General features: G+C 54.7%; 1 protein-coding gene and 1 long non-coding RNA gene across 22 annotated transcripts in view; one reads left to right on the plus strand and one right to left on the minus strand.

The window, feature by feature from the left end:
* The window catches only part of MBNL1 (muscleblind like splicing regulator 1), a 77,221-nt gene that overhangs the window by 28,785 nt on the left and 21,493 nt on the right, over window positions 1-26,943 (plus strand). For all 21 annotated transcript variants that reach the window (XM_065073335.1, XM_065073318.1, XM_065073316.1 and 18 more), the window contains 2 exons: window positions 22,720-22,890; window positions 26,222-26,422. In XM_065073335.1, the coding sequence (XP_064929407.1) occupies window positions 22,822-22,890; window positions 26,222-26,422 (270 nt within the window). In that variant the 5' untranslated portion in view covers window positions 22,720-22,821. The remainder of the gene's footprint in view (window positions 1-22,719; window positions 22,891-26,221; window positions 26,423-26,943) is intronic.
* LOC135580215 (uncharacterized) lies at window positions 6,163-8,006 on the minus strand. The gene is made up of 2 exons (XR_010474545.1): window positions 7,837-8,006; window positions 6,163-7,337 (listed from the first exon to the last, which is right to left on the minus strand). It is a non-coding gene; the product is annotated as an uncharacterized LOC135580215 (long non-coding RNA).

A 26,943-nucleotide genomic window follows, 5' to 3' on the forward strand; every position in this document is an offset into this window, starting at 1 on the left:
ATTTGGTTTTGACTTGTCATTCCCCATCGTGTTACACTTACCTAAGGGCGCTTGATAAGGACCTTCTTTATTTTAATACTAAGAAAAGAAAACCATGGTAAGTGTGTTTCACTAATAGCATGAGAATGGCAGATCATTTGCTTAGATTAAGGCAGAAGAAAATAATGCGGAAGCATAGTTATGGAACACTTGAGCAGGTGGCTCATTCTGGTTCTGGGGTGTTGGCGTGACGGGGGCGCGAGGCAGTAACGGCATCGCGGTGCAGAGCTGAGGTCCCGCGGGGGGGCACGCGGACACCCCCTGACTCCACGGAGCAGTGACCCATGGAAAAGAGGAAAACACACACAGTGCTCCAGTTCCTAAGATCTGATGTGCCCTTTTCCTGCCAGCGGGCTGAGCTCCCGAGGGGACGCAAAGGAGAGTGGCAGGTGTTGTGAGAGTGGTGCCGTTGTTGGGCTGAGCGGCAAATAGTCCATTAAAAAACCCCAATCAATCCAAACCATGGGTGTTCCTCTGTGGGAACGTAAATGGCATTTTTAAATCTTATCGCACATTCAGACGAAAGAGTTGTGGCTCACTACAGTGCTCAGAGTTCGTGTTACAGTTTCAGCTCTACAGCTGCAGGAAGAAATTGAAAACAAATTAAAACATTGAACTGCAGCGTTTGCACTCTTGTTCTTTCAGAGGCTGCGCATAATAGAAACCAACACGGGTCAGGAGCTCTGCTGCGTGCAGCCAAAATCAGTGTAGTTCTGAACTAATCTGGGGGGAAAATCTAAAGAGGCATAAAATGTGAAAACCTCACATCAAGAATCCTCAGTGATTTGTCCCGACTCCTCGGAGCAGCCGCTGCGGCTCCGTGTCCCCGCTGACCCCAGGGCTCCCTTGCTCTGTTTTTCCCAGCAAGGTGCCTTGTTGCCAAGGCTCACTCTAGAATTCGTTGGAGGCAAGGAGTTGTGTTCAGGACGGAATGAGCGCATCTGGTTTTTGCTGTATAGCAGCATGGGTGTTTCTTGGCGGGGTCGGGTGTCCGCGGGAGCAGCGGCTCCGCGCTCGGGGGCCGGGGCGGCGGTGCCCGCGCTGCAGCACAGCCCGCGGGCCCGGGAGGCTTTGGCGAGGGCAGGTGCGAGTGCCGCTGTGCATCCCTGTCTCTGCTCCTCGTGAAGGGAGCCGAGGGGGGACGCGCAGCCGGCGCGGCTGGGGCGCCTTTGCCACTGATTTTTGTCCACCAGTTGCCTGGCCATCTGTTTCCTCCCACTGGCCGTGTGTTACGATGCCTGGGGGAAATAAGAGGGTGATCTTTCTAGTCTTTAAAGGCTGTGAAGCCAACTCAGCGAGCCTCTGTGTCACTGTGCTAATTGGAGTGCTTGCTGGCAGCCTTAATTGCGAGGGACTGGGCTTGCACCGGTGAGGCTGCAGGCGAGCAGCGCGGTGGCAGCTGGTCCCTGCTCGCCCCGCGCCGTGCCGGGGATCCCGGCTTTTCATTCCTTCATCCAGGGCTGCGCAGCACCGCTGAAAGTCATTCCCGTACAGAACACCAAAAGAGATGCTTTTGTTCTGATCCAGAGTCCTGTCTTTCTCCTTCATCTGTAGGGTGCCGCTGGAAGGATTACTGCTATTGAGACAGGATTTAAGTAAGCACTGAATTGTCAGGTACTGAAACACGGGATTATGCAAATAAGAAAACCTTTTTTGGGTTCATGTTTGAATTTCTTTCAGTACTTGTGGCTTATCCCCTTCATTAGGGAACATCTAATTATTTAACTCATATGGAATACCCGCTGAGGTAACCTGAAGCAACCGCAGCGTTTGGATCAAATAGAGGACCACGTTGACAGCTGTTACAGAGAGCAGAGCTGCGTTCCTGGCGCTGCCCGAGAGGTGCAGTCCCTGCTTTGGAGCGGGAGAGGCATCCCTGGGTGTGGCAGAGATACTGGTGTGACAGACGGGATCCGTTTCCTCACATTGTGTTTCTTTATATCCCAGCCACTGCATAAACTTCGCAGTTGATAAAAGTGCCGAACTCAGCAGCATTTGGTACCCTGGTATGCTTCTTCATCCTGATGGGATTCAGTCGAAAATCCTGTGTGACTTTGGTGCTGCTCTTTCATACTGGGCCAGTGGGAGGCTGCGTGGTTTTTTGGGAGAGAGCTCTTCCCAGCCTTGCCTGGTCCATGGGGAGGTTTCCCCTGCACCCAGCCTGGCAGGTTCTAGCTGTGGGTAGTAGCTAGCACGTTTTTGCTTTGTTAATAAAGGGTAAAAAAGAGTTTGCACGTTTAACCAAAGTCTTTTGAAAAAAAGCAGACAGAATGAAATGTTTTCTGGGACCTTGGGTCTCGCTATAAATTGGCATCAGTGAAGCGAATAGTTGGACAGAACCCCAGTGTACGTGTGGTCGTGCGTTCGGGGCAGCAGGCAGCGCTGGGGCAGAGGGCAGCAGGCAGCGCTGGGGCAGAGGGCAGCAGGCAGCGCTGGGGCAGCAGGCAGCGCTGGGGCAGAGAGCAGCAGGCAGCGCTGGGGCAGAGGGCAGCAGGCAGCGCTGGGGCAGCAGGCAGCGCTGGGGCAGAGGGCAGCAGGCAGCGCTGGGGCAGAGGGCAGAAGGCAGCACTGAGGCAGCAGGCAGCACTGGGGCAGAGGGCAGCAGGCAGCACTGGGGCAGCAGGCAGCGCTGGGGCAGAGGGCAGCAGGCAGCACTGGGGCAGCAGGCAGCACTGGGGCAGAGGGCAGCAGGCAGCGCTAAGGCAGCAGGCAGCGCTGGGGCAGAGAGCAGCAGGCAGCACTGGGGCAGAGGGCAGCAGGCAGCGCTGGGGCAGAGAGCAGCAGGCAGCGCTGGGGCAGAGAGCAGCAGGCAGCGCTGGGGCAGCAGGCAGCGCTAAGGCAGCAGGCAGCACTGGGGCAGCAGGCAGCGCTGGGGCAGCAGGCAGCGCTGGGGCAGAGGGCAGCAGGCAGCGCTGGGGCAGAGGGCAGCAGGCAGCGCTAAGGCAGCAGGCAGCGCTGGGGCAGCAGGCAGCGCTAAGGCAGCAGGCAGCACTGGGGCAGCAGGCAGCGCTAAGGCAGCAGGCAGCGCTGGGGCAGAGGGCAGCAGGCAGCACTGGGGCAGAGAGCAGCAGGCAGCACTGGGGCAGCACTGGTGCAGAGAGCAGCAGGCAGCACTGGGGCAGAGAGCAGCAGGCAGCGCTGGGGCAGCAGGCAGCACTGGGGCAGCACTGGTGCAGAGAGCAGCAGGCAGCGCTGGGGCAGAGAGCAGCAGGCAGCGCTGGGGCAGAGAGCAGCAGGCAGCGCTGGGGCAGCACGAGCTGTGCCACTGCTCCCTCACCCACCTTCTGCAGCGCAGCCGGAGCCCGGAGCCAGCTTCCCATGGACATGGTGTCTGGAATTCAGCTTTTTGCTCATCGGGCATGTTCAAAAGGTCACTGGCATTAGCATATCTTGCTTGTCCAGTGCCCTGGTGGAACCTGCAATGAGCTGCGTTGAGGGATGGCTCGGGTTTGTGCGGTGATTGCAGCTGAATAGAAATGCAGGAAGGTTCGGGAAAGCCGGGGCTGGGTAAACTGAGTGATTAAAGATTTCACACCCAAACTAATGCTCCTTGGAGGAAACAGAGCAGTCAGGTTTTTGTATTTATTATGTTGTTCATTGAACACCGAGGCTGCACCTGGTGTTTTATGGAGCTGAGTAAGATGTTCCCCTTGCACAGGACATGCAGGTGATGGATGGGATGTGAGATTCTGAAGGAGAAATGACCGGTTTTAGAAGTGTGAGCAAGTGGAAGGGGGAGAGGGAGGAAGGCACGGGATGTGGAGAACCCGGCTCTTCAGGCAATGCGTGAGCTGGATGCAGCGTCCGGGGGGCTCCTCAATGCCTTGAGAAAATGCATTTATTCTCCGCTTCTGCCACCTCTTTGAAAGGCAGTTTTTGTACCCAGTTCCAAGTGTGATGTCTGGAGTGATTTTAAACATATCTGAAGAGAAAACTAACGCATGTTGGTGGATTTTTTTTAACATGGAAGAAAGTGCACCTAATTTTGCCTTCTTGGAATCGTTTGGGTTAATCAAGTAAGGCACTGAAAATAGGAAGGGAAGCAGAGGCCAGCTCGTAATGCTCAGACCATGAGCTGAGGAGATTTGCCATGTCTGTAACAATGTATATGTTTTCACATGGTGTTTGTCACACCTTTATCGTTTTGATGTATCTGGTGATTTTAGATGTGTAAGTACCCAGGTGGTTAGACACTAAAAAAGTGGCTGCAGTGGAAGTTTGAAGTTACTTGTTACAAAGCTTTCAACTGAGTGTTTTACTCTGTGCTATCCATATATGTATATATACACACTGTATACTATTTGTGTATACACATATGCTCATGCATTGCTTTCTTCTGGCTTTATATCTATCTATATCTATCTATCCATCTCATGTATAGGTTTTTAAGGCAGGCTGGTTTTCAATGTTCTGTTGCACTTGCTTTCTCTTTGGTGTTGGTTGACTAGTGCACAGGAACCTGAAGCAGAGGGGTGAGGTGGGGAGGGCTGCCTGTGGCCTCCGAAACACTGCCTGGGGGGACATGTCACCTCTCCATGGGGGGACCTGTCACTGCTCCATTGGGGGACGTGTCGCTGCTCCGCGTGGCCTTGGGCAGGCGGGGACAGGCTGCTGCTCTCCTGGGGACGCCCATGGGGACTCCCCTGGGGCTGGACTCAGCACTTTGGGAGGCAGAGAGTTGTTATCACCGCGATACACCCTGCGACCCTGCCTGTCGCAGGGAGATAAAGTGGCCGTGGATCCCTGGGCGGCATCCTTGGACACCGGCAGTTTCGTCCCGTTTCTCTGGAGTCATTGGCCTTGCTCTGGATTATTCCAGCAATGGCAGCGACTGGTGCCAGGTGGCTCCTCCATGTTCCTTTCACACTGTTGTGTTTTGTGCATCGACTTTGGTTTTGTATGTAGAAAGGAACCTTGAGCAGCTGAAAAGGCCTTAAGGAACTGCTTTGTGCTTAAACAAATTGAAAATAGCAGTTGCTAAAAATACACCCATATTTAATTTTTAAAATTTGGAAAGCACTGCTGGGTTTTGTTGCTGTCTGGAGTGCAGCAAAAGGTCACTTGTCCAGCACCCTCCAGAGCTGCGTTATCCTTTCCTCTCCATTCTGTTTAGATGACCAGTAGTTACTGACTGCTTGAGCTCTGTTTTGATCACCCGACAAATAGCTCAGCTCTGCCCCTTAACTGTGTTTAAGCAGCGTGTCAGAGCTGCTCCGTGCTCTCTGCTCCGCTGGTTGTCGCAGAGCCCGAGGAGGATGGAGCGACCACGCGCAGCAGTGCCGGCTCTGCCTCCTGACTCCTTCCTCCCTCCTCCTCATCTGGGCTTCTGTCCCCCCTCTCCTCCCTCTGCCTCCCCAGGCTCCCCCTGTGTCTGTGACAGGGCTTGTTTTATTGCAGGGAGGTTTTGTCCGGCCCTCCCCGTTGCGTGGGGGTTTTGTCCGTCCGTCCGGCGCTGGGGACGCGGGGACAGACGGCAGCCAGCGCTGGGAGCCGAGCTGCTGCTCCGGCCGCACAGCCTGGGGGTGTGACAGGCCATTCCAATTGTCAGTGCCCGTGGTAAAATAAACAATTAAAGGGAATCCTGACCACAACGCGGTGTTTTGGCACATTCCGTGATTATTTAGCTTTACAAAAACAAACCTTGTGTTTCCCACTCATTCATGTCCATTGACCTTCTCTGTTCAACAACTGGAGTGAAACAGGCAGGGCAGAGCAACCTTCACCTCCTCATTCCTTCAGAGCCCAGATGCTCTGTGAGACCTTACAGATGCTGAAAAACAGTTTCTGCTGTTCCTTTGTGCTTTCTGCTCCTCTAATGTCCTTGTCACATATTTCGTAAGCTTTTCTGAGCTATCATTGCCTTTTTTTTCCCCAGTACGTGACCTGAACAGAGTTCAGCTTTCCAGGGCTTTGATACTGAGTGTTCATCCTGCAGCCACATTTCTGAGCACATGCACACATCTGTGCATGGAATAAAAACGATGTATGTATTCGCTCTAACAAAGAGTTACAGTTTGTAAAGTAAAGCCTATACAGGGCTTTTAAGGGAGAGAAGGCAGAGAGCTCCGGTGAGCAAGTGATGTTTTCTCGTAGCCTTAATTATATTTGCACTGCACTGGTCTGAACAAGGTAGATCCTATCTTTATTTGCACATGGTGACTTACAGTGGATCTTTTGTTCTGTTGTTTTATTGTCATTTTAGTTTATGGAGAAAGTGAGCAAGGTCAGCCCTCCGCTGTAAAAGCTAAAAGGGTTACAGAGTGTGATTACAGCAGCACTGCGTGTTAGATACGGCTTAATTAGCACATACATCCGTCATGCAGCTTTGTCTTTGTAAAATATTGATCTACAATATCAGTGTTATGAGGCCTTGAAAGCACTTAGTGCAGGAAGTCATTCTCAAGCTCTGTGAAAAAAAGCTCTGTGACCGATCCAGCTTAGCTGCTGGGTCCAGCTTAGCTGCTGGGTCCAGCTTAGCTGCTGGGTCGGCAGCGTCCTGCCGTTCCCTCTGCTTCAGGCAGCACGGTACAGAGCTCTGAGCTAGAAATTCTTCATCGATGTGGCTTGAAACTTGCTATTTTTGCCAGTGTTTCGGTGTCCCGGTGCTGGCGATGGCTAGTGTCTCGGTGTGCCGGTGGAGCCGGACGCTGACCTGTCTGTGGTGACGGGACACGGGGCTGAGCGCGTGCCCCGGGGGTTGTTTCGTTACGCTGTGGTGAAGGCAAGCCACAGCTGGCTGCCATAAAGGAGAAATGAAGCCAAGCTCACCTCGTGGCGTGTGCCGGCCCTCGGGAGCTGGGCAGAGGCAGCGGGGCTGGCACATGCAGCGCTCGGCCGTCCCGCTGCATCCCTGCGTCCTCACCTGCACCCCGCAGGGCCTCGCGTTGGCCCTGGGAGCTGTTGTACCTCAGGGCTGGGTCTGCTTGGGTTTTTTAAAACGTGGGTGCGATGTCCGTGTTCCTCGGCCGTTCACACGCTCCCTGCAGCCACCCATGGGAGCAGGAGATCCCTGTCTGTGCAGGGGCTGCTCCCGTCACACCGGACTCACCTCCTCGAGCTGTTCTGCTGTAGGTTGGAGTGACAGTGGTGATTGTTCGAAATGAAGTACAGCCTCTGGTTGTGACCGCTGTGTTCCAGGCCTCCCTCGCGTGCTCTGCTCGGCTGCGGTGCTGCGTGCGCAGGCCGGCGGAGGAGCAGCTGCCATGTGGTGTGGTCAGGTCGGAGTGTAACTTCACTCATTAGCACAAGTCACAAGCCGGGGTCGTGAGGGATGAGAGGAGCCTGTGCAGCAGGTTGTGCTGTGTGGGGAGGGTTTGCTGTGGCGGGCTGCCCGGCACCCTGCGTGACCCCCACGGGTCCCCGTGGACCTGCTGTCCAGCAGGCCCGGCCCCGTGGCACAGCCCAGCCCCACGGCACGGCCCCATGGCACAGCCCAGCCCCGCAGCACAGCACGGCCCCATGGCACAGCCCGGCCCCACGGCACGGCCCCATGGCACAGCCCGGCCCCACGGCACAGCCCGGCCCCACGGCACGGCCCCATGGCACAGCCCGGCCCCATGGCATGGCCCCATGGCACAGCCCGGCCCCGCGGCACAGCCCGGCCCCACGGCACGGCCCCACGGCACAGCCCGGCCTTGCTCTCACACGCTTTGCTTTTTTTGTCCAGAAGTGACTAAGCTTCCTGTTATTCCACACTGTCAGTTTTTCCCCAATACTGGTGTCATGTTGAGCAATATTTGTTTGCCAGCAGCTTCCTCTGCCTCTGTCCCGCTCCGGCGCCGTTGTCCTCCCACGTACCTGTCACAGCCACGCTTCCTTATAGCAGCCTGATGGATTTTTGTGTTCACTCAGCTGGACTTGCATGCACCAAAACCAGTATTTAAAAAGAGAAGTCAACCCCAAAAGAGCTTTATCAGGTTGCTCCAGGAGGGCGCTGTGAAGTGCGAGGCAGCGTCCGGGAGACAGCAGCGTCCCGTCTGCGGAAGGGAGAGATGTGCTTTGGTTGTCCCTTTGAGCGATGTGGGGGTGCGGACAGGGTGGGCACCGCCGGTTCTCCAACGCTGTGCCGAGCTGTGAGTGCCGCTCGTGTGTATGGGGAGCTGCTTGCGCCTCGGCAGAGGTGCCAGGAAGGAGGAGGACAGCACGGCTCACAGGGCGGGCGCTGGACGAAGGTGTGGGAAGGTGTTTCTCGCACCCCCCAGGTGCAGGTGCCTCTCCCCGCCCTGTAGCCCAGTCTGCGCTGGGGCGAGACAGACAGGGACATTCCCGATCCCGTGTCCCATGTGAACCCCGCGCCCGGCCCCCACCACCTGCTTTTGCTGGGACCAGTGGCAGCGAACCGGCACGGCTACCCGGGGTGCGCGTGTAAAAATAACACAGCAGGAGGAACAAACAAGTTATTTTAGTGCAGTAGGGGTGGCCATGCGTAAGTGACTCAGGGCCTCGCCTTGCTGTGCCACCCAGGGCTTACTCGGGCATCCCGAGCACTTAGAAACAACTCGAGGCGTTTCCCCTGGTTTTGGGAAGGGGCCGGGGGCCTGTGGGGCACGGGGTGTTGGTGCCCCGGGGGTGTTGGTGCCCCGGGGGCAGGTCTGGAGGAGCTGCAGCAACATGGGCTCGTCCTGCCGGAGCTGCCGCTGCTTCTGGGGGCATTTGTGTCCTGGGTACCATTAATTACACTGCCCGGGTACTATTAATTACACTGGTGTTTCAGCAAACTACAAGGGACACAAAACACTCAGCCTGCCTGAAAATCAGCCAGTTTATAAAAACTTTGAAATTTATGCCTAAGTTCTTTAACCAGTAATATTTGGCGTGCTGCTGGTGCAGCTGAAGGGAAGGACGAGACGCTGTTTGCGAAGCGGGGGCCTGGCTGCGCCCCCTCCCCTGCTCCCCTGCGTTGCAGGGACTGCTCCTCACCAGGAGCTGCTGGGCTCTGGCCGCTCTCAGGCTCGAGGTCCCCGCTGTGCCCCTGCTCACGGGTGCGTGCTGCCGCGGGCCTTAATTCCTGCTCAGCCACTGATGAAGTCCTGCAAAATCTCATTGCCATTGATAACTTGATCAGTGTAACAGTGTGGAGCTCCAGGAGGCTTTGTCGTTGTGTAATTGCAGCCCGGGCAGTGCGCAGGGATGCGATGAGGAGCTGTGTTTCACACTGACCCTCGGACAGCTGGCCTTGGACCGCACTGGTGCCTGATTGCCCGTTAATTACCGCTTGCTTTGGTGTACTTGTGCTTACAGCAGCTTCTGACAGCTCCGGCTCCATCGGTGCAATAAATAAGAATCAGATGCTGACACTTCTTGGCTTGGTTGGGTATGCAGACCAACTGTTCATTTTTCGTGCTCCCGTCTCAGGAATGCAGTAAACGAAAGCCGTGTTTTCTCGCGGGGAGGCGTACCTGCCACCGCCGCGCGGCCCCTGGGGCTGCCGGCTGCACGGGGTGCCAGGGCACAGATGCTTCAGCTTTCCGTAGCTCCCGAGGTGATTGTTGAACAGCGCAAGTATTTGTTCTTCACTCAGGTACGCTTGTGGCTCTGTCCTCTCGCTCGCAGCAGCTGCGGGCGGGGAGAGGGATGTGCGCTGGCCTGACGTGTCTCGTTACTGGAAGCTCTAAGCATCTTTCCTTCCTTTTCTGTGTATTGGGAAGTTTTTCTTTTCTCTTTGTGCCTCCCTTTAAACATCTGTGTAAGTGAAGTCTCCCTGGTGCTGTTTCATTGTCCTGCACTGACTTGCTGGACGCTGTCTCGGGCCTGGCGCTGGCATTGGCTGGACCTTTGGCAGCTGTCACCCCGTCTGTGCCACCCCCCGTCTGTGCCATCCCCCCTCTGCCCACGGAGCCGCTGTGCAGGTGTCCCCACAGCCACAGAAGTGCTGTTGCGTGCTGAAAAGCCCAGGAAAACCTGTTGCAATGACATCTCCCCCACTTCCTCCCCATGGCTGCTGCTCTCCGTTTATTTTGGCAGAATGGGTATGTGCAGTAATTAAGTAGAAAGGTTTGGATGTTATTGGAGCAATATGTTTCCATCTAAGAAAGTTTGCTGTATCGTGAAGTGTCTCGGCGTGGGGGGACAGGGAGCGGCGCTGTTTGCGTTGCTGAGGATCGGGGCACAGCCCGTGCCGGCGCGCAGCACCGCCGAGGGCCGCGCAGGTCGTGGGGTGTCCCCGCAGGCGAAATGCGCTGGATTTAACTTGTCTGTCTGACTAGAGGTGCCGGCCAGCTCGTACAGAGCTGCCCGGAGCAGCAGAGCTTGCTGCTCGGCCCAGATTCCAGTGCAGCTTTACTGAAAGAGATTCTGGATTGTTTCTCATGCCGGTAATTCTCAATTATTATCCTTTGTAACCTTGGGAGGAAAAGTGCTTAGTGCTGCGCCTGGTTGTGCGAGTCTGTGTGTTGGTGTCAAGTGCAGCGTGAGTTCTGCAAATCAGAGATCCCATTCCTTGTCTTGAAATACCATATTTGCTAAGAACAAGGAAAAACACTGTGAAAGGGATAGCAAGGCCTGAAACTCCATCTGCAAGGCAAAAAAATAGAAAAATATATAATGGTTATGTAAACCATGTCAATAAAAGCCCCAAATATGTCCACACGTTGGCATTTTCAGGTTAGGATCCCGGCAGTGATTTCCAGTGTCGATGGTGTGGGGCTGCAGTTTTCACCTGTGCTTTTAAATCATCGTCTCTTCGATGAAAATCCAGACCAAAAATAACGGCAGCGGTTGACCTTCAGCTGGCTGAGGAGGGCGGCTGGCGCACTGCTGGGGAGCAGGGAACCAGTTATTGATCTGACGTTGATTTTTGTGTTGTTCAGCAGTGGCCGCACCTCTGACCGTGGGCGGCGCAGAGCGTCACGGCCGCGTCCTCGGTTCGCCTGGGCTGGGGGCAGAGCAGACAGCTCCCGCTTTCACTGCCTGCGCATACGCTGGGCCAGCTTGCTTAACATAAGGGGTGCAGCGCGAGTAGATTAAACAGCAGCGCTGCAAAAGTACCCTAGCAAAAGTAGTGTGTGTCGTAGCGGGTAATGCTGCTGGCAAGTTTGTAGGAGTCACTGCTCTTGGTGGAGTAAATACAGACTGAGCTTTCAGAATAAGCCTGGTGGCTGTAGGATGTTGCAGAAGAGCTTTATAGCAATGAAGATTTAGGATGTGCAAACAAAACTGGTGAGATTGCTTCAACTCGGGACAGTGAGGCTGGGGAACATCACTGACTGGCTCAGCCCAGCTCTCCTTGGCATTGTCTTCATGGTCCCTTTCCTCGCGCATCTCCACAGTGTGTTTGCGTGTTGTAGCTGCCGTTACCAGCTCTCAGATTTAGCTTTGGTTTTGGATTAGTCCCACGGTTGTACAGCGCTCTGCCAGTTTTGTGCCGTGGCAGCCGGGGCTCGGCCGGGGAGCGGTGCTGGGCTGGGGTGCGGGCAGCTCCCGGCTCTGCGCTGCCGTGGGGTCACGGCGGCTGCTGCTGTTTCCCGCAGGTGTGGGGGCTGCCTTGGAATCCCGGGCATGGCTACTGAACCCAGGCGGGCGCTGCGCCGGGGCGGTGGAGGAGCCGGCGGGCGCAGCTGTGGCTGCAGCTCCAGCGCCGTGCAAAGCTGGCGGAGCAACGTGCTGGAAATGACATGCAGAGCTTCAAGAGGGAAATTAATCAGATGTATAATTAACGTTGAATTGTCTGAAAATATTTTATATCTTTTTTAAAGGATATTTTTGGTTTCGCAGTGGGTATATTGTGAATTGGTTATCAAATCACTCCTGTTTAGAAAGCAGCACAGCAGTTTGCAGCTGTAGTCTGTTACCATCGCTCACGTCTCTGACACCATAACTGCAATGTGATGGTGTGGTGCTGCCATAGAGCCTCGGCGGAGCTTGGAGCAGGGAAAAGTGCATCTCCCCTTTCCAAAGAAAGTGATTCAGAAGCAGAGGGCGCTGAGCTGGGGTCCCTCCGGCCGCGGGTGCCCCGCCAGGCTCGTCCCAGGCTCCGCTCAGCGATGTCCTCGGCCCCTCTCGTGCCGCTTGTTGCTTGTGTGTCCGGGTTGGTTTGTGACAAAGGTGCCACAGTCGTGCTCCGTGTTGCTCTGTGCAGGTCGGGACGGGGCTGTGTCTGTGTTTGCGACACAGGCTGTGTACACCCTGTGTGGTGTCTGGGACAGGGCTGTACACACACAGCCCCGGAGCGGTGTTTGGGACAGGGCTGTACAGGAGCGGTGTTTAGGACAGGGCTGTACAGGAGCGGTGTTTAGGACAGGGTGGTACAGGAGCGGTGTTTGGGACAGGGCTGTACAGGAGCGGTGTTTAGGACAGGGCTGTACAGGAGCGGTGTTTAGGACAGGGCGGTACAGGAGCGGTGTTTGGGACGGGGCGGTACAGGAGCGGTGTTTAGGTCAGGGCGGTACAGGAGCGCTGTTTGGGACAGGGCTGTACAGGAGCGCTGTTTGGGACAGGGCAGTACAGGAACACTGTTTGGGACGGGGCGGTACAGGAGCGGTGTTTGGGACAGGGCGGTACAGGAGCGCTGTTTGGGACAGGGCGGTACAGGAGCGGTGTTTGGGACGGGGCGGTACAGGAGCGCTGTTTGGGACGGGGCTGTGCACACATCCCCAGAGCGGAGCTCCAGCCGCAGGTCGTGGCCCCGGCTCCCGCGGTTGACCTCGCTCCCTCTGCAGACACCAGCAACAGGTGACGGCAATTTCTCTTGCTTGAAATCACAAAAGCCAGATTTTATTTTTAAACTCCAGCAATTCAGTTTTAAATATAGCAACTGTAATGGAGAATTCTCCTGCCTGTTTACACTTGGATGAGGACACTAATTATCCCATTTAGATCACCATGCCAACCACCTCCCCTTTCCCACCAGGTAGAAGAGACTGAAAATGCCAGTGCTCTGCAAAAGCAAATGAAAATAGTTACATCTGTGGTTCTGGGGCTTTTTTGTTTGTTTTCTTATTACATATTTTTTACACATGCGTATAGCTACATTAGAGTTACATTTGATTTCTGATACGAAAACTCTGCTTGAATCAGCGGGGCAAGCGGTGCTGGAGCGGGGCTGAGGTGCTGGGAACACCCCCGCAGACGGCCGGGGCCGCCTTCTAAACTATCTTGAAATACATCACCTATGTGAAGAGTATATGACACACACAGTGTCATCCCTCTTGCGGCATTCCCTTTTAAACGTGCAGTAAAGAGCATCAGCCTGTTTCAGCGGCTCTGCTGAGCCAAGGCTGTGTCCTTTTTCTTTGCTCCCCAGTTTGGAGGCAGGTTTGACAGCCTGCCTGTTTTCTGTCGTACCACACCAAAACAAATCGGAAGCCTGAAAATATTATTAAATATTAAATATGCTGCAGTAAATCCATTAATAGTTGCAGTGGCACCTGCTGGATGTTGAGCTCACCGCTCACGTTCTCCGTTCCCTTGGCAGCGCTGGGATGTGAGGAGCAGCGGCCGCCGGCGAAGGGGCTGTTCTCACACAGGAGGTGACGGCAGGGGCAGGAGCCGTGGCAGCGACGCCGGTGGCAGCGACGCCGGTACCCGCGGCTGCCGGGGCTCTGTGCCGTGCCGCTGCTCCCGCGCCTGCTGCTGGGCACCGCGGGAAGCCGGAGTGATAAATAGACTAAATCTCGCGTGTGTTACACTTGATCTTGACATAAAGTAATTCATTTTGCTCTTAAAATGTTAGCTATTATGTGCTCGAGTAAGGATCATGCGGATTACTGGAGATTGCTCTAACAGGATTTTATGGCTTTAGGAGTTTGGAGAGCGCAGTGTCTGAAGTCCGTGCTAGAAGTGTCTTGTGGATTCTAATGCTGTTGTTATCCACGTGTGGCCCTGGGAATAACCGCCTCTTGGGGCTGTTTGGTTTTCCTGCGCAGGGCTGGAAAGACGTGACTCCCGCTGTCCCCGCACTGGGCCCTGGCTGGCGGGGTGACCGGGGCAGAAATCCGGGGTCATCTGTGCCAGTCTGCAGAGCTTGGGACTGCTGGAAACATAAATACTGATAAATTGACATGTAATGTGTATATACAGACACGTGGATATGCAAATATTTGTAATAACATGAATAACAATACCAAATCGTGTTAAAGGATGAGAAACATATTTGTATTTCCGTAAGTTACTGATGCATTTGCCGAGGGCTGTTGGGAAGCAGGGATCTGGGGGTTGGTGGAGTCTCCCGTGGGGGACAGGCTGACTTGAGCTGGACACAGGCTTTGGTGACCCCGTTTGGGTGCTGCACAGCAGGAGGAGGGTACAAACAAAGTGGGGCAGGCGTGAGCATCCCTGTCCCGGGTTCCTGGAGCTGGGGATCATTCTGCGCTTCCCCTCGTTTCTCCCGTCCCTGCTCGGGGCTGTGCAGTTTGAATCGCTGGTGCTGACAGGACAAGGGCCGGACCAGAGCAGCGGTGCGTCTGTCCCACGCTGCTGGGTGGCGAGAGGCCCGGCGAGCCCTGGTGCCGGTCCCTGCCCCGGTCCCTCGTGCGGGCTGCTGGAGCGCTGAGAGCAGAGGCCGCGGGGCTGGGTTCACCCCTGCACTGTGTTCTTTACTCCTGTGGTCATGCCAGGAGTCCACTTACTCTGTTCTCTTCTTTCTTTGTTTTTTCTAAACCTGTTGAATTTCATGGCAATTAGATGGCTCCTCTGTGTTTCCTCCTGTACAAGTGCCATTAGCAGTATAAGCAAAAGTGATAAATGAAAGGCTTTGAGACTTTTATCTACAAGGTAGACACGTAAAGACGTCATTAAGTGGTCACTTCAGTGTGTTTTATGGCTGCACTGGACATGAAAAGATGCACAAAGATAATTAAAAAGGATAAAACCTGTAGCCAAATCAATTTAATTATTATAACCAAGATCACGTCTTGCCAAAAAAGTGAGACAGAGCATCTTAGCAAGTTCAAGTGAGTGTGATTTCTCCTTTTGTAAGGGCAGAGCAGGTGCCTGCAGGAGGCCAGGGACAGCGGGGAGGGGACAGCACGGGGCAGCTGGGCAAGACATGGGACATGTCCCCAGCTCCAGGGGCACTGCTGCAGCCCGGCCACCGGCTCTGAGCAGGACACGGGACATGGGACATGTCCCCAGCTCCAGGGGCACTGCTGCAGCCCGGCCACCAGCTCTGAGCAGGACACGGGACATGGGACATGTCCCCAGCTCCAGGGGCACTGCTGCAGCCTGGCCACCAGCTCTGAGCAGGACACGGGACATGGGACATGTCCCCAGCTCCAGGGGCACTGCTGCAGCCTGGCCACCAGCTCTGAGCAGGACACGGGACATGGGACATGTCCCCAGCTCCAGGGGCACTGCTGCAGCCCGGCCACCGGCTCTGAGCAGGACACGGGACATGGGACATGTCCCCAGCTCCAGGGGCACTGCTGCAGCCCGGCCACCAGCTCTGAGCGGGACACGGGACATTGGACGCATCCCGGCCACCATCTCCCGGCAGCTCCTGTCTCTGTCTGTGGGGCTGAGCTGGGAAACACTTGGTTTGTACCTACTCTGGTAGTGCAGGTTTTGGCAAAGAACTCCCAAAGTGACCAGGAATCACTGAAAAAGGCCTCCTCTTGTTTTTTTTTTTCCTCCTTTCTGCAGTAATAGCCACCAAACCATAGAAAGAAATACATGATAAAGACACAAATCAGTGCAAGGTATTTGCAAATAATTCTGCTTAGGCACTGATGACTTAATTTAGCTGAATAAATGAAAACAATGCTCTGCGATAGCTGCAGCACAGCACACACATTGCAGCTGGGCTTCTCGGAGCCGGAGTGGAGCGGTCCCTGGGCCGTGATAAGCTGTGGAGCTGGAAGGAGCAGCGTGGTCCCTAATGTGGTGCTATTTTGAAGAGGTGATTTATCCAAATGCTAAGGAACTCATTATCCTGTTTATTATTCAGTGGTGACATGTAAACTAATTGGATACATAATGCAGGTGTAAAAAGAAATTGAAGTTTGTAGGAATATTAATGAAGCAAAAATGCTGCAGTTAATTGGGAAGGAGAGCAGGGCTGTGAGTGGCACCTTCCAGGGTGCCTGTGATTAACTTAAGCAATCTAAATTCTTCAGTGACCGATGTCAGTGATTTTGGCTGGTGAGATGTGGTTGGACCCCGGCGTTCCGGCTGTACCGTGGGGGGTGCTGGCTGTGCGCCCCACTCACCCAGCAGGCGTGTGGGGGACACGGCGCCGCTCCTGCTGTCACCCGCTGCCGTGGCCGTGCAGGGAGCCCTCGCTGTGCTGGGACGCGAACGTTCAGCTGGGGCTGCCCGGTGCGAGTTTATGTTAAATCCTTTGTTTAATAGACATTCAGCGGTTGATGTCAATATTTATTCTCCCGCGCTGCTGATTAACCAACGCTTATCGCGCTGGCCGCGGCGCTCCCCGGCGAGCAGGCGCTGTGCCGCGCTGTCCTTGTGCCCGGCCCGCCATGGCCGCGCTGCCGTCCCGCCAGCCAGGGGGGCTTTACTGGCCCCCAGCCTGCGCTGTCCCGCCACCGTGGGGGGGCTTTACTGACCCCCAGCCTGCGCTTTGCTCCTTAGGGAGGATTGTGCCGTACTCAGAAGTTTCTGTGGTTATGTCGAGGCTGGTATTGCGAACCGGGGCCGCTGCCGCCGCTCGCCTCCGCAGCCGCTGGAAGCAGGAGGAGGGACTGGGGGGAGGTGGAACTCGTCTGTCCCTCAGCGGGGCAGTTCGGGATGGGTTTCTCGAGCAGAGACGTGTGCTGGGGCGGATCAGGGCCTGGCGGGGTGACTGGGGAAGCAGATGTGGTCGGAAGGGCCGCTGGAGCGGCTGGCGAGGGGCAGACCTGAGCTGCCGCGTCCCGCTGCCGGCCCGGGCACTGCGCCGGCCGCCTGCAGGGAAAGGGGGGACGCTTGTCTCCCCGATGCTCCCCGTGTTTGTCGGAGGCAGGCGATGGTGGGAACGGGCCATACCTCGGTGCTGTGCGGTCCTGCCCCATCGTTGTCCTGCCCCCATGGCGGTCCTGCCCCATCGTTGTCCTGCCTCATCGTTGTCCTGCCCCCATCGCGGTTCTGCCCCCATCGTTGTCCTGCCCCCATCGCGGTCCTGCCCCCATCTCGGTCCTGTCCCATCGGGGTCCTGCCCCCATCGCGGTCCTGCCCCCATCGCGGTCCTACCCCATCGTTTTCCTGCCCCCATCGTGGTCCTGCCCCATCGCGGTCCTGCCCCATCACCGCCCGTCCTGGCAGCGGGAGTGTGGCTGCTGGTTGCACTTCCAGTCAGGAAAATAGCTCCTTTAATATTTAAGGAGTTTATCTGAGTATATGCTTGATGGGCCAGCTACTACAACAAAGCAGGTGGAAACAGTTTATCTTTAAAAAGCAAACCATAGCTTATGTGTCGTTGAATGTTTTCCAGTAAAACACGTGGGCATTGGTATAAATAGTTTTACCATTTACAGGCAATATTCAGATTTTACGTAACAGCCGTCTTCCTGCTTGGGTTTTAACGCTCTGAGCGTGCTGCTGTCGGAAGGAATTCATACTCCCTGAAGGAGGGGGCTGTTTGTGTGTTTGTATGGGATCAAAAACTCTTAACCTGTCACAGCTGAGCCGTCCGGCGTGGCCGCTGGTTTGCCAGCTCAGGGTCGCCCAGATGCAAATAGATCAGGTATCCCCAGCGGAAGTGATTGATTGGTTTGATCCTCAGTCACTAATAATGGTTAAATAGTGATGGGGTGGTAGATGCTCACACAGTGCAGATGGGGTGTGCAGTGGTCACAGGAGTGTCTGCTGGCCACAGGAAGCTTTTTGGTTTGTTTTGGGAGATAGCCTGTTAAGTATCAGAGGGTTTTATGTCTGATCTTGCAAAGCAGGACTTGGTAACTTTAATGGCACAGGAATGCTTTGGGGAGTCCATCGTAACATTGCAGGTGGTTCAATGCCACGGCAGCTGCCGAAGGCCGTCGGCAGAGATTAAAGCCTGTTTCTGGCAGGCACTTTTATGTTTAAAAGCCGAGTTCTGCACATCCTGTGGCAGGGAGGTTGTCTCACTGATTTAGTGGTGGCAACAACGGCAGGAGCGCTGCAGGCAGGGTGATCCATTCAACTGTAACTTCAAAAACCACCTGAGGAAACAATGTTTGCCCAAAACAGCCCCCTGGCTGGCGTTCCCTTCACTCGCGTGTTGTTCTGCAAGAGCAGGAGCGCAGTTTGGCCGCAGCCCCTTTCTGCTGCGCTCGGGAGGGCTGTTTGCCCCCAGACACCTGCATCGAGGTGGGTCTGGCCCTCGCGCCCGCCCGTGCCCGTCACCAGCACCCCGCTTTTCTCTCCTGCATGTCAAACCCCGTTGCTAAGCAACACTTTTTAGTGGGAGAATTAATTTGGCTCCAGGACATCCCAAGCAGCAATTCATGCTAAAAATTTCAACTGAAAGATTGTTTCATCAGTCTTGTACTTATGCTGTGCCTATAGGCAACAGTCCCGTTTTTATTCTTATTATTTTGTGAGCTGAGGGGGGCGTGAGGGGGCCGTGGTCCTGGTGGGGCCGTGCTGCGGGGATGCAGGTGAACATCTTGGCTCTGAAGCGAGCATCTGGCCCACCATTGGGACCAGCAGGCTGGCCCAGCAGCTGCAGCTGGCGGTGTCCCCGTCACGCCGTGACACGCAGGGCTCAGCACTCCTCCTTGCACCGCAACGGGGGGTGTCATGGCACGGTCTGCAGCGCCGGCGCTGGCACTGGGACCGCTGGGAGGTGCAGGGTTTACTCCAGGGACCTCAGGGTAGAGCCAGGGTTTATTCCAGGGACCTCTGGGGAGAGCCAGGGTTTTATTCCAGGGACATCTGAACACGCAGCGAGTAGCACATTGGTGCTCTCAGTTCTCCTCTGCCCCTGGACTTCTATGGTGATATTTTAGTGGCAAAGTGTTGATGGACTGATGAAAAACAAGAAGCTTTACCGCTTGCTTTTGTGAGCAGTAGTTCTTGTATAAACACATGCAGAGCAGTGTAGCGAGTGCTCGGTAACTCGGGTTGTGCTACCGCAGTGGTATAAAAATAGCACAAATAAACAGACCCAGCAGGCTGGTGCAGCTCGGTGTTAAGAGTTTCCCAGACCAGCTGCATTTATGAAACTTGTCCGTACAGATGTATTTAGCTGAGGTACACGGAAGGCGGTGGGTGTTCGAAGCTGGAGCAGAGCTCGGTGCAGGGCTGGGCAGCTGCAGAGCCCGTGGCACACACCGGCTGTGGCTCTGCTTGCCTTCTCTGGTTTAGAGAGTTGCAGAGGGGCAGCCGTACACAGCCACGGCCGGCTGGCTGTGCTCAGCATGCTCGCGCCGGTGTTTACCAAGTGGGAGCTTTATTTAGTCCCTGGCCATGCACAGTTCTTCTGCTTTGGCCGTGCCCAGTCTGGTGTTTGCTGATCCCTCCGACCAGCCAGTTGTGCACAGGACAGGACGGCCCCTCTCCAGAGCTGCCGTGCCCAGCGCTCTGATCGCCAGGAGCGCTGCCAGTATGAACGCAGGGGCACTGTCACCTCTCTGCGCTGTCCCCGGTCACGCGGGTTTGGTGGCAGCCGCAGTGCCAAGCGCTGTCCCCATGGCTGCGTGTCTGTCACAGCCCAGAACCCATCGGGTCAGAGTTTCTGAGGACAGGGCGTCTGGGCTTGGCAGTGCCTCTGCGTGGGGACCGCTCGGGGTCCTGCAGGTCCTCCCGCTGGCGTGTCTGGACGGGTTGTGCCTGGAGGATTAATGACCTTCAGAGAGCAGTTTGCTAATTAGACCTTATTTATTGCGTCACCGGGCTGTGCTTCCCAAGGAAGTTTTAGGCTGGAGCCAACTCCACGACGGGCATGAGTCGGTTGTTCTTCCTCTGGTGACGGGATGGTGCTTCTAGGCAGAGGTGCTGGAGAGCAGTTCTTTTGAATAACGTGGTTACTGAAAGCCCTGGATGTTTGCATGTTCTCAAAACAGCTCTGAAGGCCTCGTAGAAACTACTCAACGTCAGGGACCTGCTTTTCATATCTCAGTGCAGATATTGTGCGAACGTGAGTGGGGGTTCCCACGCACCGCAGCGTGCCGGGGACCCCGCGGGCAGCGCACTCAGCTCAGATCATCCCTATTAATAGGTACTGACTGCTGATATTGCCATTAAATATTCCCTCAAGGAACTAAATATTCCCTCAAGCGCCGTCCCCTCCTCGCGTCCCCTCCGCACGTCCCCTCCGCAGTGGCTCCTGCTTGGGCTTTTCTCCCTTAGGTGGCTGTTCTGGCCCGGATGCAAACGTGGTGTCCCCGGGGCGGTGCCGGTGCCACGGATCCTGTGGCGGCTCTGCCAGCATGGTGGGCACGGGGAGCAGTGGCAGATGGGGACCCGTGGGTGTTTTTGGGGCTCGGTGCAGTGCGTCCCTGCAGCCAGGACCCGCTTGGTGGCCATGTGGAGTGCTAGCAGGAGTCCCAGCGCAGTGACACTGGCTGTCCCTGCCCTGCCAGTGGCTAATGCCAGACCCACACCTGGTGAGTGCCACCAGCTCTGCCCTGACCCTGTCCCCGTCACCCGCCCTTGCCAAGGCCAGGCAGCTTAAAATCCAGCAGGCAGGGCTCTGCGCCGGTGCCGCGGGCTCCCTGCCACCGGGGATGCGAGGGCTGGAGAAAAACATCATGTGAGCGCGGCCCGGCCGCCCACCCGCCATTCCGCCCGGCTGGCGGCGGCTCGGGAGCCTCGGCAGCGCGTTTAAGAAGTGTTAGCCCAGCGTTTTTCTGCTGGAACCCCGCAGTGTGCTGGGACAGCGTGCCGGGTCACCGCCAGTCGCTCAGCTTCTGCTTCTCTGCATTTATTTGCTTATAGTATTCATTTTGTAATGGTTGGAAAAAACAGCAAAGGGTTCAGAAAAGGTTCAGAGAGACAAAAAACTTGCCTTAAGCTCTGTTGACTGAGGTTACCAGAATCTAGTGGAAAAGTAATTAGGAAACTACTTGCTCACAGCATGAAGGAGATCAGTGCAGCCAGTGCTCTTGGTGGAGATTTCTGACAGTGGTTGTCAGCCTGTGTTTTCTGATTCCCGGGCACTCTCTGGACCATTTCTGAAGGTCCATGGAATATAAGTAGGACAAGAGGGCTGTTTCTCAGACAGAGAAGTCTGCACTTCTTTTGGAAGATTTGCTGCGATCTGAAAATTCAGCCAGGTTAAAGAGAAGTGCTGCACGGGGCTCCAAGGCATCGTGCAGGCGAGAGCCACAGGTGGTAGCTGAGCGTGAGCACAGGGCACCGGGAAGTGCTGTGTTCTTGTAGTCTCTAGCTTGGAGTAAACTGCCTCCCTGAAAGATCAGCTGCTGAACGAAGAGAAACAACGGCATTGCCAGGGTAACACCGGGGGTCCCTGTTTCCCAGGAGCCGGAGGGCACAGCGTTAGGTCACTGGAATGGGTTCCTCGGGCTTTAGAGCTCTGAGGGTGTGAAGCGCATTGTGGTTGTGATGTATGGCCCGTCCAGGCTCGGCCCCAGCACTGGAGCAGACACCGAGCTGCATTCGCAGGTCGCAATCAGGTTTGTTAACTGCTCACCTCCAGTTCCAGCAACATGTTAGAGTTTCATGTTACTCATTTAGCAGTAATTAAGTCTGATTTTTACACTCTGCTAATGTAAAGTGTCGTCTTCCAGGCAGCTAGTGAATGTGGAATTTTGCCCCATGTTACTTAGTGGTAGCAACAATTAACATGGGTTTTAGGGTCGGGAGAATAATGGCCATGAGCAAAGCTGTTGCGCCGTGCTTGCCCTTTGCCTGCCGTTTCATCCAGCTGGGAAAGGCTTTGGGGCGCTGAAGTGGGGCTGGTTTATTGTGCTGAGCGTGTTGTCAGTCAGTGTGTGTCCCAGGAGGCCCCACGGGGAACAGCAGCGGCAGGTGCGCGTATGGCACGTACATCTGTGTTCATGCACACCCGTGAAACTCACACTCCGCAAACGCCGATTCCTGTTGCCGCCGTCGGTTTGTCCTTTCTGCTTAGGAATCGTTCGTGTTTGTTACTGTAGTACCCCAGTCCTTGTTTGCAGTAGGAAACTCCATTCCCCCTGTAATAATATTTTTCTCAGCCTGCACATGTTTTTTTGCCCGTCTTATCTGTGGTATCGATGTTGTGCTTTCAGCTTTTGTGCATTGTCTGGCGCCCGTCTTTGTCCCTTTCCAGCACTTGGATCTGTGTTTTTGGGGAGGTTTTCTCACAAGTGACCTCAGCGTCCCTTCCGCGTGTCACCCCTCGGTCCGTGGGGTGAACCCCGTGGGACCCGACACGGGGGTGTGAGTGCAGTGACGGCCCCACGCCGGGGCCTGGGGACCCTGCGCGTCCTGCCAGGGCCGGGGGCAGCGCGGACACGGGCTGGGTGCTGTTCTCCTGGTAATAAGGCGGTTTTCCCACCCCTCTTGCTACGTGCTCGGTGCTCCCTGGGGCCAAAACCTGTGCCCAGAGAGGAGGGACACGCTGTGCCTGCAAACCTGCTGCCTGGGCCTCCAGCACCTTTGGAGCGTTTGTTGGAGCTGCTCTGCAGAGATGCGCGGTTTGGGCAGACACAGCAAGCAGGGGGTAGTGGAGTTGTCGGGTTGCTCTGGTCAGTGCGGGGTAGCCCAGGGAAGTACCAGGGCTTCCCTCCTGTCTGCAGCGGCTTTGGGGTTTGCTTTAGCTGATGCCATAAGGAACAAAGATACACCCATAGCTTCTAACCCAGTCGTGTCAATTCTCTTCTTCAGGGTCGATGCTCGAGGGAAAACTGCAAATATCTTCATCCGCCACCGCACTTAAAAACGCAGCTGGAGATCAATGGGCGCAATAACCTGATCCAGCAGAAGAACATGGCCATGCTGGCCCAGCAGATGCAGCTCGCCAATGCCATGATGCCTGGAGCCCCCTTGCAGCCTGTGGTACGTGCATGTGTCGCCTCCCATCCCGAGTAGCGCGAGGTGCAGCCGCACTGGGTACCGGCTGTCCTGCAGGCTGGAAAACCCCGCAAACGCCAGTAACCCGTGGAGAACTCAAACAGGGCAAAAAGCTGCCCTGGATGTCTTTGTACTGGGTATTCTCCCTTGCTCGAAGTAGTGTTATGAATTTAACTAACATTGTTAATTTCATCATTTTTTTGCAACTTATTTCTTAAAATGAAGAGAGTGATCTGCATGGGGTTTTTGTAAACAGGCGGTTCTGTTGCAGTTCTGTGTGCTCTAGGGGATTCCTGGGTTTGAGCTGCTTCCCACTGGGTGTTTTCCATTCACTGGTATATTCAACACAGAAAGCAACCAGTGCTCCCCTGGCTGAAGCTCTCTCTTAAAACGCGTGAAATGGCAGCGAAGGAAAACATAAATTGAAAAATATATATAAAATAAATATATCCACATTAGCACTTCTCTGACAGTTCCTTTATTCTTTTTGTGCTGGCAAAGGTAGAATTCAGGGAATTTAACTTACCTCTAGATACCTGCCCTTAGGAAACCTGTGTTCACTCTTAGATGAGTTCTTCAACTTCCATTTCCAAAACCATAGTGACAACTAATGCTCCTGAAAATATAGCTAGATCCTCAGGAAAGAGCGTCTCGGCAGAGAGGGCTCTCAGACTTGTGCCAGATGGTTATTTGGCGCCAGGTTTTCTGGGTCTACGGAACACCAGTCAGTGGATTGTAGCTCATTGGCCTCAGTTCATAGAGCTGTTATTGCCCCGCAGAGCTCGTGCTCCACCCGTTCCTGGTGATTTCTCTGTACGTCGCCCGAGTTCAGACGTTATGGAGCTGGAATGTTCAGAATTTAGTCTCATTCAATATGAGGATTCGCAGCTGTCCCAGTGGCTGTCCCAGTAACAGAGCTTGCAAACGGATGCCGTCCTGGTAACTTGGCCTTAAAATTACTTTATTTTTTTCAGCACAGTTGAAGCAGGTATTAGCTAGAGTGTTGTGGGAAGTGATTTATATCATCCCATCTAACCATGCTTCAGACGGTTTGTTTTGGTTTACAGAAATCAATACCATATGCTTTAATAAAAGTAAGTGAACTCACTTAATGAGAAACTCTAATTTGGTAAGCAAAGCAGTAGAGTCCTTCCACGCATATTTCTGTTTGATAAAGGGTTTAATTATCTTAGTTGCACGTAGTGTCTGTGGATTCCCCTCATCTTTCTTTTTCAGTTCACTCCTTTATCAGTGTTGTGGAGGGGATTTCGGCCGGTGAGCGCGGGTCGTGCGTGCTGCTGGCTGCGCGCTCCGCCAGCGGGGAGGAGCTCTGCTGCTGGGACTGGCTTGGGGGAGCTGGGCTCAGCTAGAGCTGGGCTTTGCTACCACAGTATGGATTGGTACCACAGTATGGATTGGTAGCACAGTGTGGATTGGTAGCACAGTATGGATTGGCACACAGTATGGATTGGTACACAGTATGGATTGGTACACAGTATGGATTGGTACCACAGTATGGATTGGTACACAGTATGGATTGATAGCACAGTATGGATTGGTAGCACAGAATGGATTGGTACACAGTATGGATTGGTAGCACAGTATGGATTGGTACACAGTATGGATTGGTAGCACAGTATGGATTGGTACACAGCGTCGGTTGGTACCAGCACATTGCTGGGTGCTGGCGCATCACTGGGTACCAGAGCAGCAGCGGGCGGAGCGGTGCCGCTCTGCAGCAGCACTGTCAGGCTCTGCAGCAGCACTGTCAGGCTCTGCATTTGCCTTTCCCGGTGCAGGGGGCTGTGTTTGGTGTGAAACCGCAGCCCAGCAGCAGGACGGCGCGGGTGTGGGAGCAGAGGAGCGGAGCTGTGCCTGGCAGCCCAGGCTGGGGTCTCGTCTGTGGGTCCCGGCCCTTCCTGGGTGTCTGTTGTTCGCAGGAGCCGCACGTGCGGGTGTTTCTCTTGGCGCACGTGGTACCTGCCTGCACTGTCCTTGGCGTGGCCGGTGCTCGCTGTGTGGCTGTTAAAGTTGCATTGAACGAGCCCAGCCTGTGTCCTCCTTCAGCTCCGTTCTCTCTGCAGACCTACACGAGCTGCTCTTTGCTCTTTTTGGTTGTTGAGCTGTTTGCACGCTGCAGCGGAGCAGGGCCAGCGCAGTGCTGCCCCAGCCTGGGGCACTCCCTGGCACTGTACATCGCACAACACTGCCGCTTTCGGGGTAACATGCAGTAGCTCTGCTCAGATATGCTGGTATTTTGCAGTGGTCTGAAGTCCACAGGATATTTATATTTTAAATATCGATATTCCTGTGTAACCTCATCTGGGAGTTCCTGCTCCATGGGGGGATTGCACTGGATGAGCTTTCCAGGGCCCTCCAACCCCTGACACTCTGGGGTTCCGTAGTTAGTATTAAGCAATCTCAGTAGAAAATAAATGGGACAGTCTTTTATTTACTGTATAGTGAGTATACTGGGCAGAAATCAAACATTGGTATCTCTTCAGTTACACATTAACAGACTGGGTCATAGTTTTATTTTCGGTGTTCATTAGTACATAGCTAATCACCCAGTAACAAAAAGTGCAGTTAATTAATAGTGTAGTTAGAAGTAATACTTTATTTCCTGTAAAATTTGCCTGTTTGTTTTTCATTCACATGCGTGAACAACCAGAGACGCTGAAGAAATTATTCCCATTTACACCACTTTAAGTCTTTTTTCCAGCATCCTCGGCGTGCTTTGCCCAGCGTTTCAGATGGATCGCTCCTGCTGCCAGACTCTGCCGTCATTTCCTCAGAAATACAAAAACATGTGCTGTTATACGCTGTCTGGCTTCACCAGACACGGAACAGAGCAAAAGTGTTGCGTTAACTCTGCTTGGTTTTCACTCTAAAATTTAGTTTGCAAGAAAAATCGAAAGGCCTTGAGTAGCTACTTTATTTAGATACTAAAGAGAAGCACTCCAGACTGATTTTATTTGGCAATGACATGGGTAACACAGTGCCTTGGCTTTCAGGGGGCAGGAGAGTTATTGAATCCTTACTGCAGTGTAGCAGCTTCGCATTTGGTCTCACAGTGTTGTTTGGTCTTCCAGATCAAATTATCTCCACCACATGTGGAGCCTACAAGGGCATCTGCCTCTTGCTTTGGAACAAGCAAGCAAACAAATGAAAAACCAATATGCCAAATGCCTTTTCCCGTTAGTAACAGAAATTCCCTGACATCGTGCTCCAGATGATAGCCAAAAAGTCATGACGCTGGCGGCGTGGCAAGTATAAATATTTGAAGTGTTGTTCCTGTTCTCTTGTGTGGTTGCAGCCGATGTTTTCCGTCGCACCGAGCTTAGCCACCAACGCCTCGGCTGCCTTCAACCCCTACCTGGGGCCCGTGTCCCCCGGCCTGGTCCCGGCGGAGATCCTGCCCACCGCCCCCATGCTGGTGACGGGGAACCCCGGCGTCCCCGTTCCTGCCGCCGCCGCCGCTGCTGCCCAGAAGCTCATGAGGACGGACAGGCTGGAGGTAGGAGCCGATATGTGCAACTCGCTCTCATTTGTTATCTCTCCTAGATAGAAAATAATCTTTTTGTGAAAGAAAATAATGCAGGTTTCACTTCAGCTGATCGTGTTGTGTGATGGTGACAGGTAAGGATGGGGAGTGGCTGAGCGATCACACAGTGAGTTCATGCTTGTGGTTCTGCTTCTGACCCTCCGTTGCAGAAGGTGATGGAAATATTGAGCCCTTTAGGAATGACCGTGGCAGCACCAGAGCACCCCAGAGCTGGACCGTGTGTGCCCAGAAGGTGCTGGCATGAGGGTGGCACAGGCACGGGTACCAGGCACCAGGGACGGGTGTTGGGGCAGCTCCAGCTCCCTGGCTGTCTCTGGCTCCGCTGCTCTCGTCCTTTCCCTGTCCCAGCTGCTGCCGGCACTCCCCCGCCGGCCTCCCGCACCCTTATCATCCCCGCTACAACCCTGACAAGTGTTGCTGCTGTCTAGCTGCGCCTCTGCCTTGCCCTGAATCTTTCTTATCTGAAAGGCCTG

The sequence above is a fragment of the Columba livia genome, chromosome 9 (assembly GCF_036013475.1).
Source record: "Columba livia isolate bColLiv1 breed racing homer chromosome 9, bColLiv1.pat.W.v2, whole genome shotgun sequence".
Classification (NCBI taxonomy): Eukaryota; Metazoa; Chordata; class Aves; order Columbiformes; family Columbidae; genus Columba; species Columba livia.